Source organism: Symphalangus syndactylus, chromosome 13, assembly GCF_028878055.3.
Source record: "Symphalangus syndactylus isolate Jambi chromosome 13, NHGRI_mSymSyn1-v2.1_pri, whole genome shotgun sequence".
NCBI lineage: Eukaryota > Metazoa > Chordata > Mammalia > Primates > Hylobatidae > Symphalangus > Symphalangus syndactylus.
This window is the reverse complement of record NC_072435.2, coordinates 118,036,625-118,052,872: the sequence shown is the minus strand read 5'-3', so window position 1 is coordinate 118,052,872 and position 16,248 is coordinate 118,036,625. Positions and strand designations below refer to the sequence as shown.

The 16,248-nt window shown below is 42.7% G+C and overlaps 1 protein-coding gene across 7 annotated transcripts in view; it reads left to right on the top strand.

Moving 5' to 3' along the window:
• The window catches only part of CLIP1 (CAP-Gly domain containing linker protein 1), a 145,486-nt gene that overhangs the window by 122,525 nt on the left and 6,713 nt on the right, over positions 1-16,248 (top strand). For 4 of the 7 annotated variants that reach the window (XM_055236957.1, XM_055236954.1, XM_055236956.1 and 1 more), the window contains 4 exons: positions 5,003-5,055; positions 15,246-15,363; positions 15,449-15,599; positions 16,190-16,239. In XM_055236957.1, coding sequence (XP_055092932.1) covers positions 5,003-5,055; positions 15,246-15,363; positions 15,449-15,599; positions 16,190-16,239 — 372 coding nt within the window. Of the gene's footprint in view, positions 1-5,002; positions 5,056-11,604; positions 11,626-15,245; positions 15,364-15,448; positions 15,600-16,189; positions 16,240-16,248 lie in introns of all 7 variants that reach the window. The other 3 variants (XM_063614606.1, XM_063614605.1, XM_063614604.1) reach the window with 1 other exon arrangement.

Sequence of the window (16,248 nt, the reverse complement as noted above, 5' to 3'; positions counted from 1 at the left end):
TGCGCCATTGCAATCCAGCCTGGGCAACGAGAGCGAAACTCCATCTCAAAAAAAAAAAAAAAAAGAGATTCTCAAACCGTTTTCCAAAATTAGTACTATTTTACATTCTCACCAGCAATTTATGAGGTTTCCGGTTATCCCACATACTTCTTAGCACCTATGTGTTTTTGTTTTGTTTTGTCTTTTTAAACATTAACCTATTTGCCAACTAGGGAACCACTGGGATGGAGGGCTTGGGTGCCCAGGTGGCACATGGAGTGTATCTCTGTGGTTTCAGTTTACGGTCTCCTGATAACTGATGATGCCGAGTATCATTTCCTGTGCTTACTAACCATCTGTCTCTCTCCTTTGGTAAAATGTCCGTTCAAATATTTTGGTCATTTTTCATTTTGTTTTTGTGTCTACATATTATTGCATTGTGAGAGTTCTTACTATATTCTAGATACAAGTTCTTTATTGGGTTGTGTTTTGCGAATGTTTTCTCCCCATCTGTGGCTTGTCTTTATACTTACTTTTCTTTTCTTTTTTTTTTTTTTTGAGACAGAGTCTCTCTCTTTCACCCAGGCTGGACTGCGGTGGCGCTACCTCAGCTCACTGCAAGCTCCGCCTCCCGGGTTCATGCCATTCTCCTGCCTCAGCCTACCGAGTAGCTGGGACTACAGGCACCCGCCACCGCGCCCGGCTAATTTTTTAGATTTTTAATAGAGATGGGGTTTCACTGTGTTAGCCAGGATGGTCTCGATCTCCTGACCTCGTGATCCGCCCGCCTCGGCCTCCCAAAGTGCTGGGATTACAGGCTTAAGCCACTGTGCCCGGCCGTCTTTATACTTTCTTAACAATATCTTTTGAAGAGTAGAAGTTTTAAGTTTTGGTCAACTCCACTGACAGGGCTTAGAAGCAACAAAACCCAGTACCAATGAGCACAACTAGTGTCTAGAGCTTGCTTTCTAAATACTCTTCACTAAAGGAGCCAGAAGTGCATAGAGAAATGGCTGATGCCAGGGCTGGGACGGAAAGAGTATAAGGTGAGCTTGGAATATTTTGTGTACCAAAAAGCAAGGAAGCACTCAAAGAATAATAGAGATTAGTGGAGAGGACATCAGAGCCATCTTGAAGAAGCTCCTCCTGACCAAATGTGAGATAATTCGAGCATCAAAATAAATAGAGATATAATAGATTATAACCGATTGAATAACAGGAAAGCATGAATCTAAACAGGTATTAATAAATAAATGGAGGCCGGGCGCGGTGGCTCACGCTTGTAATCCCAGCACTTTTGGGAGGCCGAGGCGGGCGGATCACGAGGTCAGGAAATCGAGACCACGGTGAAACCCCGTCTCTAGTAAAAATACAAAAAATTAGCCGGGCGTGGTGGCGGGCACCTGTAGTCCCAGCTACTCGGAGAGGCTGAGGCAGGAGAATGGCGTGAACCTGGGAGGCGGAGCTTGCAGTGAGCCGAGATTGCGCCACTGCACTCCAGCCTGGGTGACAGAGCAAGACTCCATCTCAAAAAAAATAAATAAATAAAAATAAATAAATAAATAAATAAATGGAAGCCAGGAGTAATGGCTCACACCTGTAATCCCAGCACTTTGGGAGGCCAAGATGGGCGGATCACTTGAGGCCAGGAGTTTGAGACCAGCCTGGCCAATAAAGCGAAACTCCATCTCTACTAAAAAAAAAAAAAAAAAAAAAAAAATACAAAAAATTAGCCAGGCATGGTGGCACATGCCTGTAATCCCAGCTACTTGGAAGGCTGAGACACGAGAATTGCTTGAACCTGGGAAGCGGAGGTTGCAGTGAGCCGAGATTGCGTCCCTGCACTCCAGCCTGGGTGACAGAGCGAGACTCTGTCTTGAATGAATGAATGAATGAATGAATGGAAAATGAAAGCCATTCCTCATGGTAGAAGGCCAACTAATATTTAATGGATGGAATGACAGAATCATACAATCACCATACGGTAACCAGCATGGTAATAATTTGTTCAGGCAAGAATCATCAATCTGTGCTAAAACAAGTATGTAAAAGTTTGTTGACTAACAGGATATTTACATAGTTTCAAAACATCCCCCCAAAATACATATTAATTACAGAGAAAAAAATAGTATTTTTCCAGTGGAGAAACATGGAAGATACTTCCTCCTTAACCAAGTGACCGAAGTTAACCTCACCAAAAATCAACAGTGTGTACCTCCTGATATCATCTGCTGAGAAGGACACAGGATTACTTCTGTGGTGTTCCTGCCAAAAAGTGTATGATTTGACTCCAATCACATGGAAACATCAGACAAATCCAAACTGACATTCTACAAAATAACTGGCTTATACTCTTCAAAACTGTCAAGGCCATAAAAGACAAGGAAAGAATGAGGAACTGGCCGGGCATGATAGCTCACACCTGTAATCCCAGCATTTTGGGAGGCCATGGCGGGTGGATCACCTGAGTTCAGGAGTTCGAGACCAGCCTGGCCAACATCATGAAACCCCATCTCTACTAAAAATAGAAAAGTTAGCTGGGCGTGGTAGCACACATCTGTAATCCCCACTCTTTGGGAGGCTGAGACAGGAGAATCGCTTGAACCTGGGAGGCAGAGGTTGCAGTGAGCCAAGATCTCGCCACTGCACTCCAGCCTAGGTGACAGAGTGAGACTCCGTCTCAAAAAAAAAAAAAGAAAAGAAGGGTGGGGCGCAGGAGCTGATGCCTGTAATCCCAACACTTTGGGAGGCTGAGGCGGGTGGATCACCTGAGGTCAGGAGTTTGAGATCAGCCTGGCCAACATGGTGAAACCCTGTCTCTACTAAAAATACAAAAAATTATCCAGGCATGGTGGCAGCGCCTGTAATCCCAGCTACTTAGGAGGCTGAGGCAGGAGAATCACATTAACCCAGGAGGCTGAGGTTGCAGTGAGCTGAGGTAGGGACATTGCACTCCAGCCTGGGCAACAAGAGTAAAACTCCGTCTAAAAAAAAGAAAAAAGAAATAAAACTGCTAGATGCAGCTTGCTGTCTCCTAGATTGGGTAATAATCCTGGACCAGAAGAAGAAAAAACATTGTTTTCTATAAAGATCACTATAATAAATATCAAACATCTCTTCCTTGGAAATTCTGGCACATGGACCCTCTAAGAAAGAGGGAGAATCTTTGCGTATTGTGTTTTTGTAGGGTTGAATTATTTTTCAAATATTCATTAATGATTTTTATTTTCTGTTTTGTGAATTGTCTGCCATGCTCTTTGTCCATTTATATATTCATTGTAAAAATTTTCCAGTTTTAAGTATTGATTTTTTTAACTTTTAAATTATAAAACTAAAACAGATTCCTTCTTTAAAGAATAAATATAAACTGTACAAAGGGCATAAAGACCAAAATGAAAACTCTTCTCATCTCCATATCCCACTCTCCAGATGTTCTCTTTCTCATTTCAGTTTTTAAAGTTTGCCTCCTACTCTTTTTTCTTCCTTTCATTCTAAAATTTTCTAAATATTTCTGTGAATTAGTCATGCAGCAAAAACATATATCTTAATGGGCTAGGACATCAAAGAGTCTATAAAACTATGTTAACCTTTACAGATTTCATGGTAAAGGGATATTTATGTTCAGAACATAATATAAATGTATATTGAAGAATTTTTAAACTAAGACCTCATAGCAAAGCATGAACATAAGTAATAATAATGACTATAACTACTTAGAGTGAGCTAGTAACTTAAATTCTAGGCTGTTGGAAGCCATTACATAATCTTTGGTGTTATCTTTTTATTTAAAAAAGTATATAAGAGCTTTTTGACCCTTTAAAAAAAATCAACAGTGTGCAGCCTGGCCAACATGGCGAAACCCTGTCTACTAAAAATACAGACATTAGCTGGGCATGGTGGTAGGCACCTGTAATCCCAGCTATTCGGGAGACTGAAGCAGGAGAATCACTTGAACCTGGGAGGCGGAGGTTGCAGTGAGCCGAGATCGCACCACTGCACTCGAGCTGGGCAACAGAGCAAGACTCTGTATCAAAAAAGAAAAAAAAAAAACATTAACAGTGTGAGTTGAAACTGGTGGTATTTGGCCAAACTGGGTAGTGCAGGTTGGAGGTAGAGATGATTCCTCCTTCACAAGATTAACTACCTGAATCTTTTGTTTTTTATCCTTCATGAGATAATAAAGAACCACTGGAAATTCTTTTGTAATCTCTTTGTTTTATACATGAGAAACAAATGCTTGAATAATGCTTGAATATACTAACCCCTCAGTGAATGTGTGTTGAATTGATGGATGAGTAAATTGAGGCCCACAGAGAGTATGTAGCCTGTACCTAGTCCTCTGCAATTTAGTGACACTTGACTTCTGCGGTTTAAGTAAAGGAACTAGAATGTTAGCAGTGGAGCTTTACTCACTGATTTAACAATTTTTTTTTTTTTTTTTTTTTTTTAGATGGAGTCTCACTCTGTCACCCAGGCTGGAGTGCAGTGGTTCAATCTTGGCTCACTGCAACCTCTGCCTCCTGGGTTCAAACGATTCTCCTGCCTCAGCCTCCTGAGTAGCTGGGATTACAGCACACACCACCCCACCTGGCTAATTTTTACATTTTTAGTAGAGATGGGCTTTCACCATGTTGGCCAGGCTGGGCTCGAACTCCTGACCTCAGGTGATCTGCCCACCTTGCCCCCCCCTTCCAAAGTGCTGAGATTACAGGTGTGAGCCACTGGGCCTGGCCAATTAACATTTTTGAATGCTTAAGATGTGCTTCATTGTGTTCAAGGTGTAATTGTTTAATATGTTTAACTCTCAGGTCCCTGAGGAGGGGGAGTTACTGAGGTCGTAAGTGATTTATATATTAATAACTGCACATCCTGTGATAGAGTGACCACTTGTCCCTCTTCATTGCTGGTGAGGAAAGCCAGTGGCTTTAGCTGTCCTGGAGCCTGGGGGATGTACATGTGGGATGAGAAATATGCCTCTCTGTGGCCTGGTTATTAACTGAAGATTTCTGTGTTTTTTTCGTAGCTGGAAGAAGAAAGATCTGTGCTCAATAATCAGTTGTTAGAAATGAAAAAAAGGTAAGCTTTCTGTTTATTGTTGTATGTGTGTGTGTTTAATAAGATGTCAGAACATGATATGTGTGGTAACTTGTAGTAGAAAACAAGTGACCTTCTTAGATTCGGAAAATGGCATTGTGATAGTTTGGTACTTGTAACTGACAAAATATGAAAATCCATTTGCAGGGCTAGGCGTGGTAGCTCATACCTGTAATCCACCACTTTGGGAGGCCAAGGCTGGCGGATCATGAGGAGTTCGACACCAGCCTGACCAACATAGTGAAACCCCATCTCTACTAAAAATACAAAAAATTAGCTGGGCATAGTGGCGGGCGCCTATAATCTCAACTATTTGGGAGGCTGAGGCAGGAGAATCACTTGAACCCAGGAGGCGGAGGTTTCAGTGAGCCGAGATTGCGCCATTGCACTCCAGCCTGGGCGACAGTGAGAGACTCTGTCAAAAAAAAAAAAAAAAATCCATTTGCAGAAGTTTCACTATTACTAAAACAAAAATAGTTTATAAGCCATGTTCAGTTGCCTTCACTCAGAGGTGATCTAAAATCAGATTGTCTCATGTTACACCACTGTTACCTCCTAGTTTCAGTAACTAAAAATACTAGAATCTTACATATAGTTATTAATCTGGATATAAATACTGATTTCAATTATATAAATATTTTAATGTTCACTAATAATGGGTAATGTCATTTTAAGTGTTTCTATTTGCTTTAAAAGGCTTTCTTTCTTACTCTCCCATGATAGTCAAATGATACTCAAATTAAAAACTAGGATAACTTTTTCAGTACTTTCCAATAAGGAAGAACATGGCCCACACAAACAATTGTGTAGAAGTTTGATGCTTCTATAAGCTGATAAGTCTTTGTCTGCTCTTTTAAAATGTGCAGTTTTTGTTTAGAGAATGTCTGTGCTACACGGTCCAAGCAGGTTTAGGGGGTGCTACTGCAGAGAACCACAGTGTGTTCAGTGGGTGCTGCAGAATGGGTGCATATCACAACACTGATGTTCTTTTTCGCTTGTTAAAAACAAAACTAAAACTAAAAACAAACCTTAAAGAATAGCATAACCAGTAATTTCTCCATGCTCTTGTGGAGTGTTTTATTCCTACTCATCAGGGCAGAGGAGGTTTCCCCACCAACCTGCAGAGGTGTATATTTTACGCAGCACTGTCTCCTCTGCCGGCATAGCAGTTGCTTAGGAGTTGAGGGCTTTATTTATTTATTTAGATTTAGCTATTTGGATTCCATAAGCCACATTCTAAAGGATGTTAGGCCTTGGTCCAGGGATGCATTTTCTTTTTTTAATTTATTTTTTTCAAGACATGATCTTGCTCTGTCACCCCGGTTGGAGTGCAGTGGCTCAATCATGGCTTACGGCAGCCTCAATCTCCCGGGCTCAATTGATCTTCCCACCTCTCAGCCTCCCAAGTGCCTGGGACTACAGGCACGCGTGATCACACCTGGCTAATTTTTTGTTTGTTTGTTTGTTTGTTTGTTTTTTGAGACGGAGTCTCGCTCTGTCGCCCAGGCTGGAGTGCAGTGGTGCGATCTTGGCTCACTGCAACCTCTGCCTCCTGGGTCCAAGCGATTCTCCTGCCTCAGCCTCCCGAGTAGCTGGGAGTACAGGCACCCGACACCACATCCGGCTATATTTTTGTATTTTTAGTAGAGACAGGGTTTCACCGTGTTAGCCAGGATGGTCTCGATCTCCTGACCTCGTGATCCACCTGCCTCGCCCTCCCAAAGTGCTGGGATTACAGGCATGAGCCACCGCACCTGACTTTTAAAATTTTTTTTATAGTAACAAGGTCTTGTTATGTTGCCCAGGCTGCCTTTCTTTTTTTTAAATTTAGAATTACTTAGTGAAATTTCACTAAGGTGGTGTTTATACTCAGAATGCATGTGTGTTTCACCACTGCCATGCCCCTGATAAGTCTTTGTCTACTTTGTCTACCTTTTTTTTTTTTTTTAAAGGCAGAGTCTTGCTCTATCGCCACCTCCCAGGTTCAAGCAGTTCTCCTGCCTCAGCCTCCCAAGTTACAGAGATTACAGGCGTGCACCACCACACCCGGCTAATTTTTGTAGTTTTAGTAGAGACAGGGTTTCACCATCTTGGCCAGGCTGGTCTCTAACTCCTGACCTCGTGATCCACCTGCCTCAGCCTCCCAAAGTGTTGGGATTACAGGTGTGACCACTGCGCCTGGCCTGTCTGCTCTTTTAAAATGTGCGGTTTTTGTTTAAAGAATGTCTGTGCTTTACACGGTGCCAAGCAGGTTTAGTGGGTGCTACTGCTGAGAACCACAGCTTGTCCAGCAGTTGCTGCAGAATACTACATGGGCATGTATCACAACAGCGATGTGCTTTTTTGCTTATTAGAAACAACACTAAAACTAAAAACAAACCTTAAAGAATAGCATAACCAATGATCCCAGCCCAGCCAGATGTTCTCCAGGGAACTTGAAAAGTGATGCCTAGTTTGCCATGCCTAAACCTCGTTCCTGTTTATAGCCACAGTTCTGTCTCTGTGGGCCTTGGGGTATTTAATTTTACATAAATAAGGTTTTTATTTCTTTTTTAAAAAAACCCTTATGTAAGGAGTTATCAAGGACATGTGAAAAAAATAAATAGGGCTTGTTCCTGCAGCATTCTGGCAAGGGAGCTGTGGCCGGGCACAGTGGTTCATGCCCGTAACCCCAGCACTTTGGGAGGCCAAAAAGGGAGGATCACTTGAGCACAAGAGTTCAAGCAGCCTGGGCAACATAGTAAGACTGTGTCTCCATTAAAAAAAAAAAAAAAAAAAAAATTGGGCGCTGTGGCTCACGCCTGTAATCCCAGCATTTTAGGAGGCTAAGGCAGGCGGATCACTTGAGGTCAGGAGTTCAAGACCAGCCTGGCAATACAAAAATTAGGCCAGGTGCGGTGGCTTACACCTGTAATCCCAGCACTTTGGGAGGATGAGGTGGGTAGATCACGAAGTCAAGAGATTGAGACTATCCTGGCCAACATGGTGAAAGGTGAAATTCTGTCTCTACTAAAAATACAAAAATTAGCTGGGCGTGGTGGCACATGCCTGTAGTCCCAGCTACTCAGGAAGCTGAAGCAGGAGAATTGCCTGAACCCGGGAGATGGAGGTTGTAGTGAGCCAAGATCGTGCCACTGCACTCCAGCCTGGTGACAGAGCAAGACTGCGTCTCAAAAAAAAAGACTAGTATCTCCCTACATTTATGTAGCACTTCATAATTCACACATTGATCTAATCTCAAAACAATCCAGTGAGATATAATGGTGGAGCTTGCATTTTTATTTTTATTTTATTTATTTATTTTTTTTTTTTTGAGACGGAGTCTCCCTCTGTCACCCAGGCTGGAGTGCAGTGGCGCAATCTCGGCTCACTGCAAGCTCCGCCTCCCAGGTTCACGCCATTCTCCTGCCTCAGCCTCTCCGAGTAGCTGGGACTACAGGCGCCCGCCACCACGCCCGGCTAATTTTTTGTATTTTTAGTAGAGACGGGGTTTCACCGTGGTCTCGATCTCCTGACCTCGTGATCCGCCCGCCTCGGCCTCCCAAAGTGCTGGGATTACAAGCGTGAGCCACCGCGCCCAGCCGGAGCTTGCATTTTTAAATGATGAAAGTAGCTGGACATGGTGGCACATGCCTGTAGTCCCAGCTACTCAGGAGGCTGAGGTGAGAGGATCACTGGAGCCCAGGTATTCAGTGCTGTGTAGTGCACTCTGATCATGCCTGGGAAGAGCTGCTGTACTCTAGCCTGGGCAACATGGCGAGACTCTGTCTCTAACGTAAAATAAATACGTAAAATGATGAAACAACTAAAGCTCAAAAAGTTAGGCAAGTTGGCCAAGGACTCAGGACTAATAAAAGACAGGTTCAGGCTAAAGACTCAGGTCATCAGATTTTTATGCTGGTTCTCTTCTCAGTGAATTTTTAAGCTTTTTATTTATTTATTATTTATGTGTATCTTTTTTAAAAAGAGATGATGTACTTAATGATGAAGTCCTTATCATGTAACTTTAAATTACATGCCTTTCAAAATATGGTTAGGCATGGGACATTTTTCATGGCTTAAAAAGATGGAACATGGCCAGGTGCAGTGGTCCACGCCTGTAATCCCAACACTTTGGGAGGCTGAGGCAGGTGGATCACCTGAGGTCAGGAGTTTGAGACCAGCCTGGCCAACATGGTGAAACCCCGTCTCTACTAAAAATACAAAAATAGCCGGGCATGGTGGTGGGCACCTGTAGTCCCAGCTACTCAGGAGGCTAAGGCAGGAGAATCGCTTCAACCCGGGATGCAGAGGTTGCAGTGCGTCGAGATCATGCCATTGCACTCCAGCCTGGGCAACAAGAGCAAAACTCCATCTCAGAAAAAAAAAAAAGAAAAGAAGAAAAAAAGATGGAACAAATTTGGGGGCTGTGAAGTTGTCTCTTCTACTTCTCTCTGTTCCTGTTTTATGTCCTCAATGTTTAGGAGGATGTCTCTTGAAAATCACTCTTAATTTTCATCAGAAATTATAGATAAGGATGACTTTTTCTGGGAGTGAAAATTTCACTCCTAGTTTCTCATATGTAGAAGTATTTTTTTGTTTGTTTGTTAATTAACCCTTATGGAAACTTATTTCTATTTTAGAAAGCTGAATGTAAATGGATTTTAGCTAATACTTCATAGCCAATACCTTCATTGCCTTCTAAAAGTCAGTTTGATAAAGGATTCGTATGTAGGCCTGTGTGTGTAATGGTTAAATAAATATGTCAACCATTGAGTACCAAAAAGAACCTAATATACTATTAATTTAAAAAGCCTTGCAAATACTTACATTGTGAATATTTGAAATGTAGTTGGTCATGCAAGAACTGACAGTTTAGTCAACACTTGAATTCGGAAGTGATCGTTAAACGTACAAAGTTAAGATAGTAATAGAATCACTATGGCCAAATGGTCATGATATTCAAGTGCAGAACTTACTCCCAACTGTAGGATTAAACTGGTTATCATTAAGAAATTAGTAGAATCCGGCTGGGCGCGGTGGCTCACGCCTGTAATCCCAGTGCTTTGGGAGGATCACCTGAGGTCAGGAGGTCAAGACCAGCCTGGCCAACATGGTGAAACCACATCTCTACTAAAAATACAAAAATTAGATGGGTGTGGTAGCGGGTGCCTGGAATCTCAGCTACTCAGGAGGCTGAGGCAGCAGAGTTGCTTGAACTCAGGAGGTGGATGTTACGGTGAGCCGAGATCGTGCCACTGTACTCCAGCCTGGGCAACAGAGCAAGATTCCATCTCAAAAAAAAAAAAAAAAAAAAGAAAGAAAGGAAAAGAAATTAGTAGAATCCTTCTTTATTTGCTGTGGGGTTTTTTTTTTTTTTTTTTTTGTAACTTTAAACATTGAGTTGCAAGCAGTATGTAGTAAAAAGTTTTTCCCCTGGCCAGGCGCGGTGGCTCACGCTTGTAATCCCAGCACTTTGGGAGGCCGAGGCGGGTGGATCACGAGGTCAGGAGATCGAGACCACGGTGAAACCCCGTCTCTACTAAAAAAATACAAAAAAAAAAAAAAAATTAGCCGGGTGCAGTGGCGGGCGCCTGTAGTCCCAGCTACTCCGGAGGCTGAGGCAGGAGAATGGCGTGAACCCGGGAGGCGGAGCTTGCAGTGAGCCGAAATTGCGCCACTGCACTCCAGCCTGGGCGACAGAGCGAGACTCCGTCTCAAAAAAAAAAAAAAAAAAAAAAAAAAAAAAAAAAAAAAAATTTCCCCAAGCATAAAAATGTAATCATTTCTTTGAAAAACTCTCAAGTTGGGTAAGCCTTTTAAAACAGGCTGTAAGAGTCTAATGGGTAAAGCAGGGTATGCCTTGTGTTGCTCTAATTGCCAGAATTAGGGGAGTTTGTTCATCTGTGCCTCTGAAGCCTGATGCAGATCTGGGAGCTGGTTTGGTTTTGCTCCCTTCTCCAGGCTTTTTAGTGTCAAAGAAGGGGCTCCAAAGCCAAAGCGCGAGGCATGGATTTTTGGAGTCAGAATTCATCCTGTCAGTGCCAATGCAGGATTTCTGTTAGGAGTAAAAACTGGTTTGGCAATAAAGCCCCCAAATTCTGAAGAGGTCCCGTGCTACTTCAGCTCATCTGGCTCACTGTGGGTTGCTAACTGTCTGACTGTCTCCGAGCTTGCGCTACTTACCAATGCTCATTTCACCCCTCTCTTTTCCCTTTCCTACTCTTGCTTCCTTTGCTATATCTGTGTGTCTTTAATGGTAAGACTAAAGAAAGTCTATCCACGTTATAATAAATAAATTTCATATATTTTTAGTAAACCAAATTGTTGTATATATTTTTTGGCTGCCTTTGTCCCTCTGTGTCTTGCTTTTGTTTTGTAAAATATTCTCAGCAGTATATATATATATATATATACACAAACACACACATATATTTCCTTTTTATATCTATATACAGCAAAGAACTTCAGTGCAAATTTAGTCTCCTTACTGTATTTGCATTTCTCTTCATGGTTCTAATATTTGGTTCTTGTTATCTTGCATTTTTAAAGCTTGCCCAGTAACACTTTAAGGTATTTGCTTCATTACTGGAATTTATTTCTTATATAAGTAGTAAGGAAAGAATCTGGGTAAAATGTTCCCTTGGGAGATGGAGAGAGAAAGATTTCTGTTCCCTCTAGCCCTTCTTTCATGTTATGTTTATTTTCCCTTCTTGATTTTTTTTGGTAATACCAAGTCATTCCAGCTAATGGCTTAATACGATTTGTGACTCAAACATCAGTAATGTTGGCATAGACGATGGTTTAATTTAGTCCCTCCTGGTGGTTTGCACAGTGGAATTGGAGCTTAGAGATGGTCTAAGAAGCTAGCAATGACAATGGGTCACAAAGATGAGCTGCCAGAGTCTACTTATCCTGTCATTTGCTGTATAAATCACAAGTCAGATTTCTTTCTTAACCATGCACGTGTTGGCAACTTGTATAAGAAGCATTTTGGCAGCTATCTCCTTAGAAAGCAGCCAGGCTGGGAGGTTGTGTGTGTATGTGATGATGAGCAGAGTTTGTTTGGTGGCCCCAGAGAAGGACACCTGTTCCTTTTTCCTTCTGCCAGCTGGAGGTTTATCCCTCTCCAGCACTAAGCATCTGTGGGATCTTGGCCAAATAGAGTCCTGATTATAGGGAAATCTAAATCTCTTCTTGACAACCCCCAAATCCTGGTATTTTTTTAGTAAAAACATTTAAAATTACATTTTTCAAATTTGAGTTGGATTTATAGCAAGTGAAGCTCTGGAAATCATTTTTTTAATAGAATCAACTACTAAATGCGTTTAATAGAAACATAAGAAACCCAGGATTTTTTTTTTTTTTAGACGGGGTCTTGCTCTGTTGTCCAGGCTGGAGTGCAGTGACACTATCACAGCTCACTACAGCCTCAAGCTCCTGGGCTCAAGCCATCCTCCCGCCTCAGCCTCCCTAGTAGCTGGGACAACAGGCATGCGCTGCCATGCCTAGCTAATTTTTTTAAGTTTTTGTAGAGACGGAGGTCTCACTGTGTCAACCAGGCTGGTCTCGAACTCCTGGCCTCAAGCAATCCTCCTGCCTTGGCCTCCCAGAGTGCTGGGATGACATGGATGAGACACCATGCCTGGCTGAAACCCAGGCTTTATTGCATCTTTGGATGTCATCAGATATTTTTACTTCCCAGGTGGCAAAAAGCACCTGTACATTCCTTTCATTTAAGTTGCTGTGTTAACCTAAGCAAGAGCCTATGTCCTAACAAGGTTACTAGCTTAGTAATTTACCCGCACTGATGCCCACCCGTTTCCAGTGCGTGAGTAATGCTGGGGTTTTTAATTCAAGAAATTTCTGTCTCAGATTCTTTTCTTACTACTTCTCATCCTGGAGTGTAAGTGTAAGCCACAGAATGAGATAAATACAACACTTATATTTTCATCTTTGTGTAGTTTCAATTTGCCATAAGTCATGAGATTTCTGTAACTTGTGTGCCGGATATCTTGGGTCTCACTAACCAGACATACATTCTGCCGTTTCTAACCTGGGCCTCAGTTTTCTGTTCCTCCAGTTGGTTCCAAAACAGACAACCAGTACATCCTGTGCATTTTCCCAGTTCCTTGGAATAGAACCAGGTGTGATTTGGCTTCTTGTTAAGGTTATGACCACTCACTGATGATTGTGCTAATGTAGTGTCTTAGGTTGTATGGCCTGTGGCCTAGCCTAGGAAATTTTTCTCCAGTTTTGTTTTTCCTAAAGTATTTTTGTCATTTTCCTCTCGTGTTTCACACTGCGTGTCATTTAAAAAACTTTTTATTTTAAAATAATTTTAGATTTCCAGAAGAGTTGCAAAAGTAGTGCATCCAGTTCTCGTAGACCTTTCCCCAGGTGCCCCTAATTGAACATCCTACACAGCCCCGGTACACTCAGCAAAACTGAGAAATTACCATGAGCAGCATACTCTCAAATGAAACAAGGGACTTCATTCAGATTTCACCAGTTTCCTCACTAATGTCCCTTTGTGTTACAGCATCCAAACTAGGATCCTGCCTTGCAGTTAGTTGTCATATCTCCTTTGTCTTCTCTGTATGTGACAGTTCCTCAGCCTTTTCTTGTATTTAATGACCTTGGCATTTTAAAATGCATAAACTTTCAGTATGGCCGGCTCATGCCTGTAATCCCAGCACTTTGTGAGGCTGAGGTGGGCGGATCACTTGAGGTCAGGAGTTTGAGACCAGCCTGGTAACCAACATGGTGAAACCCCATCTGTACTAAAAATACAAAAATTAGCTGGGCATGGTGGCGGGCACCTGTAATCCCAGCTACTCAGGAGGCTGAGGCAGGAGAATCGCTTGAACCCGGGAGGCGGAGGTTGCAGTGAGCAGAGATCGCGCCATTGCACTCCAGCCTGGGCAACAGAGCGAGACTCTGTCAAAAATAAAAATAAAAAACCCCGGGCCGGGCGCGGTGGCTCACGCTTGTAATCCCAGCACTTTGGGAGGCCGAGGCGGGTGGATCACGAGGTCAGGAGATCGAGACCACGGTGAAACCCCGTCTCTACTAAAAATACAAAAAAAACATTAGCCGGGCGTGGTGGCGGGCGCCTGTAGTCCCAGCCACTCGGAGAGGCTGAGGCAGGAGAATGGCGTGAACCCGGGAGGCGGAGCTTGCAGTGAGCCGAGATTGCGCCACTGCACTCCAGCCTGGGCGACAGAGCGAGACTCCGTCTCAAAAAAAATAAAAATAAAAAATAAAAAACCCCACAACTTTAAATAGGTACACATATGTAAACACATGCTCTTTGGGCTGTTTTCACTGTCTCCTGCATCCCTCCCTGTTCCTCCTTCATCTTTGCCTTTCTCTTCCCACTCCCACAACCCTCATTAAAGGCCTCATCCCCGCCCTATGCTGATAACCAAGTGCTGAGTCAGGCCAAGAACATAAACCAGGCGCTCTGAATTTCTCCTTCCAGGCTCCCCATGCTTTCATTCTGCACCTGAGAAAACCATTTTAACATTTTCTGTTCTGGCCTTTATGTAATTACCATTACTTTCTGTGAACTAATTTAATGTCCTCTTCAGAGTCTATGGCTGGAAAGTAATAATCCTTCAGTTTGAGTAATAATAATCATCTTTACTACTGTTCTGGCCCATAACATCTTAAACACCCATTCTTGGAACTTGCTACAAAAGTTACTGAAATTAGTGAGAACCAATTGATATTTCCAGCATAAAGCTGCTCTGCATGACATCTGTATAACTGCTTTGCATGTGTGTATTTTAATTGTCGTTATTGCTTGGTAATAATTTATTCAAGAATTAACAAAATTCAGCGCGGGGGTTAGATTTTAGAAGAATATTGGGGAGGGTGCAACCGTTTTTTCTTTTTTAATTCTACCTCTTCCAAATTTATTAACTTGTTTCTTTAAGTTCAAATGGATACAATCACATGCAGACTGTGGCATGTCTATGCATAGGTAAACTTTTTCTCCCCTCACAGTAAGTAAAATTTCAAGTAAAATTTTGTGAGCATAATGACCTTAACTCCCTGTAAAACTTCCCTGTTATGCTTTTTTTTTTTTTTACATTAACTAACATTAATTATGTGTTTGTTCTAGAATAGTTGTACACTGACCAGTCTTTCGGTTGATTTGTGGAACTTTTAACTCTTTGGTCTTTTAGAGAATCCAAGTTCATAAAAGACGCAGATGAAGAGAAAGCTTCCTTGCAGAAATCCATCAGTATAACTAGTGCCTTACTCACAGAAAAGGATGCCGAGCTGGAGAAACTGAGAAATGAGGTAGAGTACCACCCAGGGTGGACGAGCTTTCACGCGGCCTCCTTTTGTTCATACCCCCAGCCTAAGCTAAACAACTGTGTTTCAGGTCACAGTGCTCAGGGGAGAAAACGCCTCTGCCAAGTCCTTGCATTCAGTTGTTCAGACTCTAGAGTCTGATAAGGTGAAGCTTGAGCTCAAGGTAAAGAACTTGGAGCTTCAACTCAAAGAAAACAAGAGGCAGCTCAGCAGCTCCTCAGGTAAAGGGCGCCTGCCCAGTGCTTCTCTGTACACCACGCTTCCTCCCAAGGAGCCCTTTCTAGTAGAGATGCTCTTCGAAGACAGCTCTCATGCTGCCTTGAGCCTGACTCTCCTTAGCTCTTCCACCACTTAATCAATCGAGGGCTAATCCCACGTGCCTGCCATCCCCGTTCCTGGGCCTTCTTGTGGTCTGGCAATATTGTCACAAACCTACTATGATGGCTGCCTGCTGCCATCCAGACTGGGGGGTCTTAAAGTACATAACAGTGCAGGAGAAGAGGTGGTCCCTTTTGTGAAGAAGGGTGGATTCCCTCTGTACATTCAGATGGACGTGACAGGCATCCTTACCCAGGAGTTAGCAGGCCTGAGGGAGAGCACATGAAGGGCAGGGCTGGTGTCTGTGAGACCCTGTAGGGTCCCGCAAGGGGACAGGAACTCATCCACATGTGCTCAAAGTGGTGCATCTGGGAAGTCCACAGGAAAATGAATTTTGAACACAGGCCCTTTCCCTGCAGTTTAGATTGTGATTAAAAATATACATATATTCTCCCTCCACTTGTTTTTTTTTTTTTTTTTCCTCAAATATAAGGTAATACGGACACTCAGGCAGACGAGGATGAAAGAGCCCAGGAGAGTCAGGTAATGTTC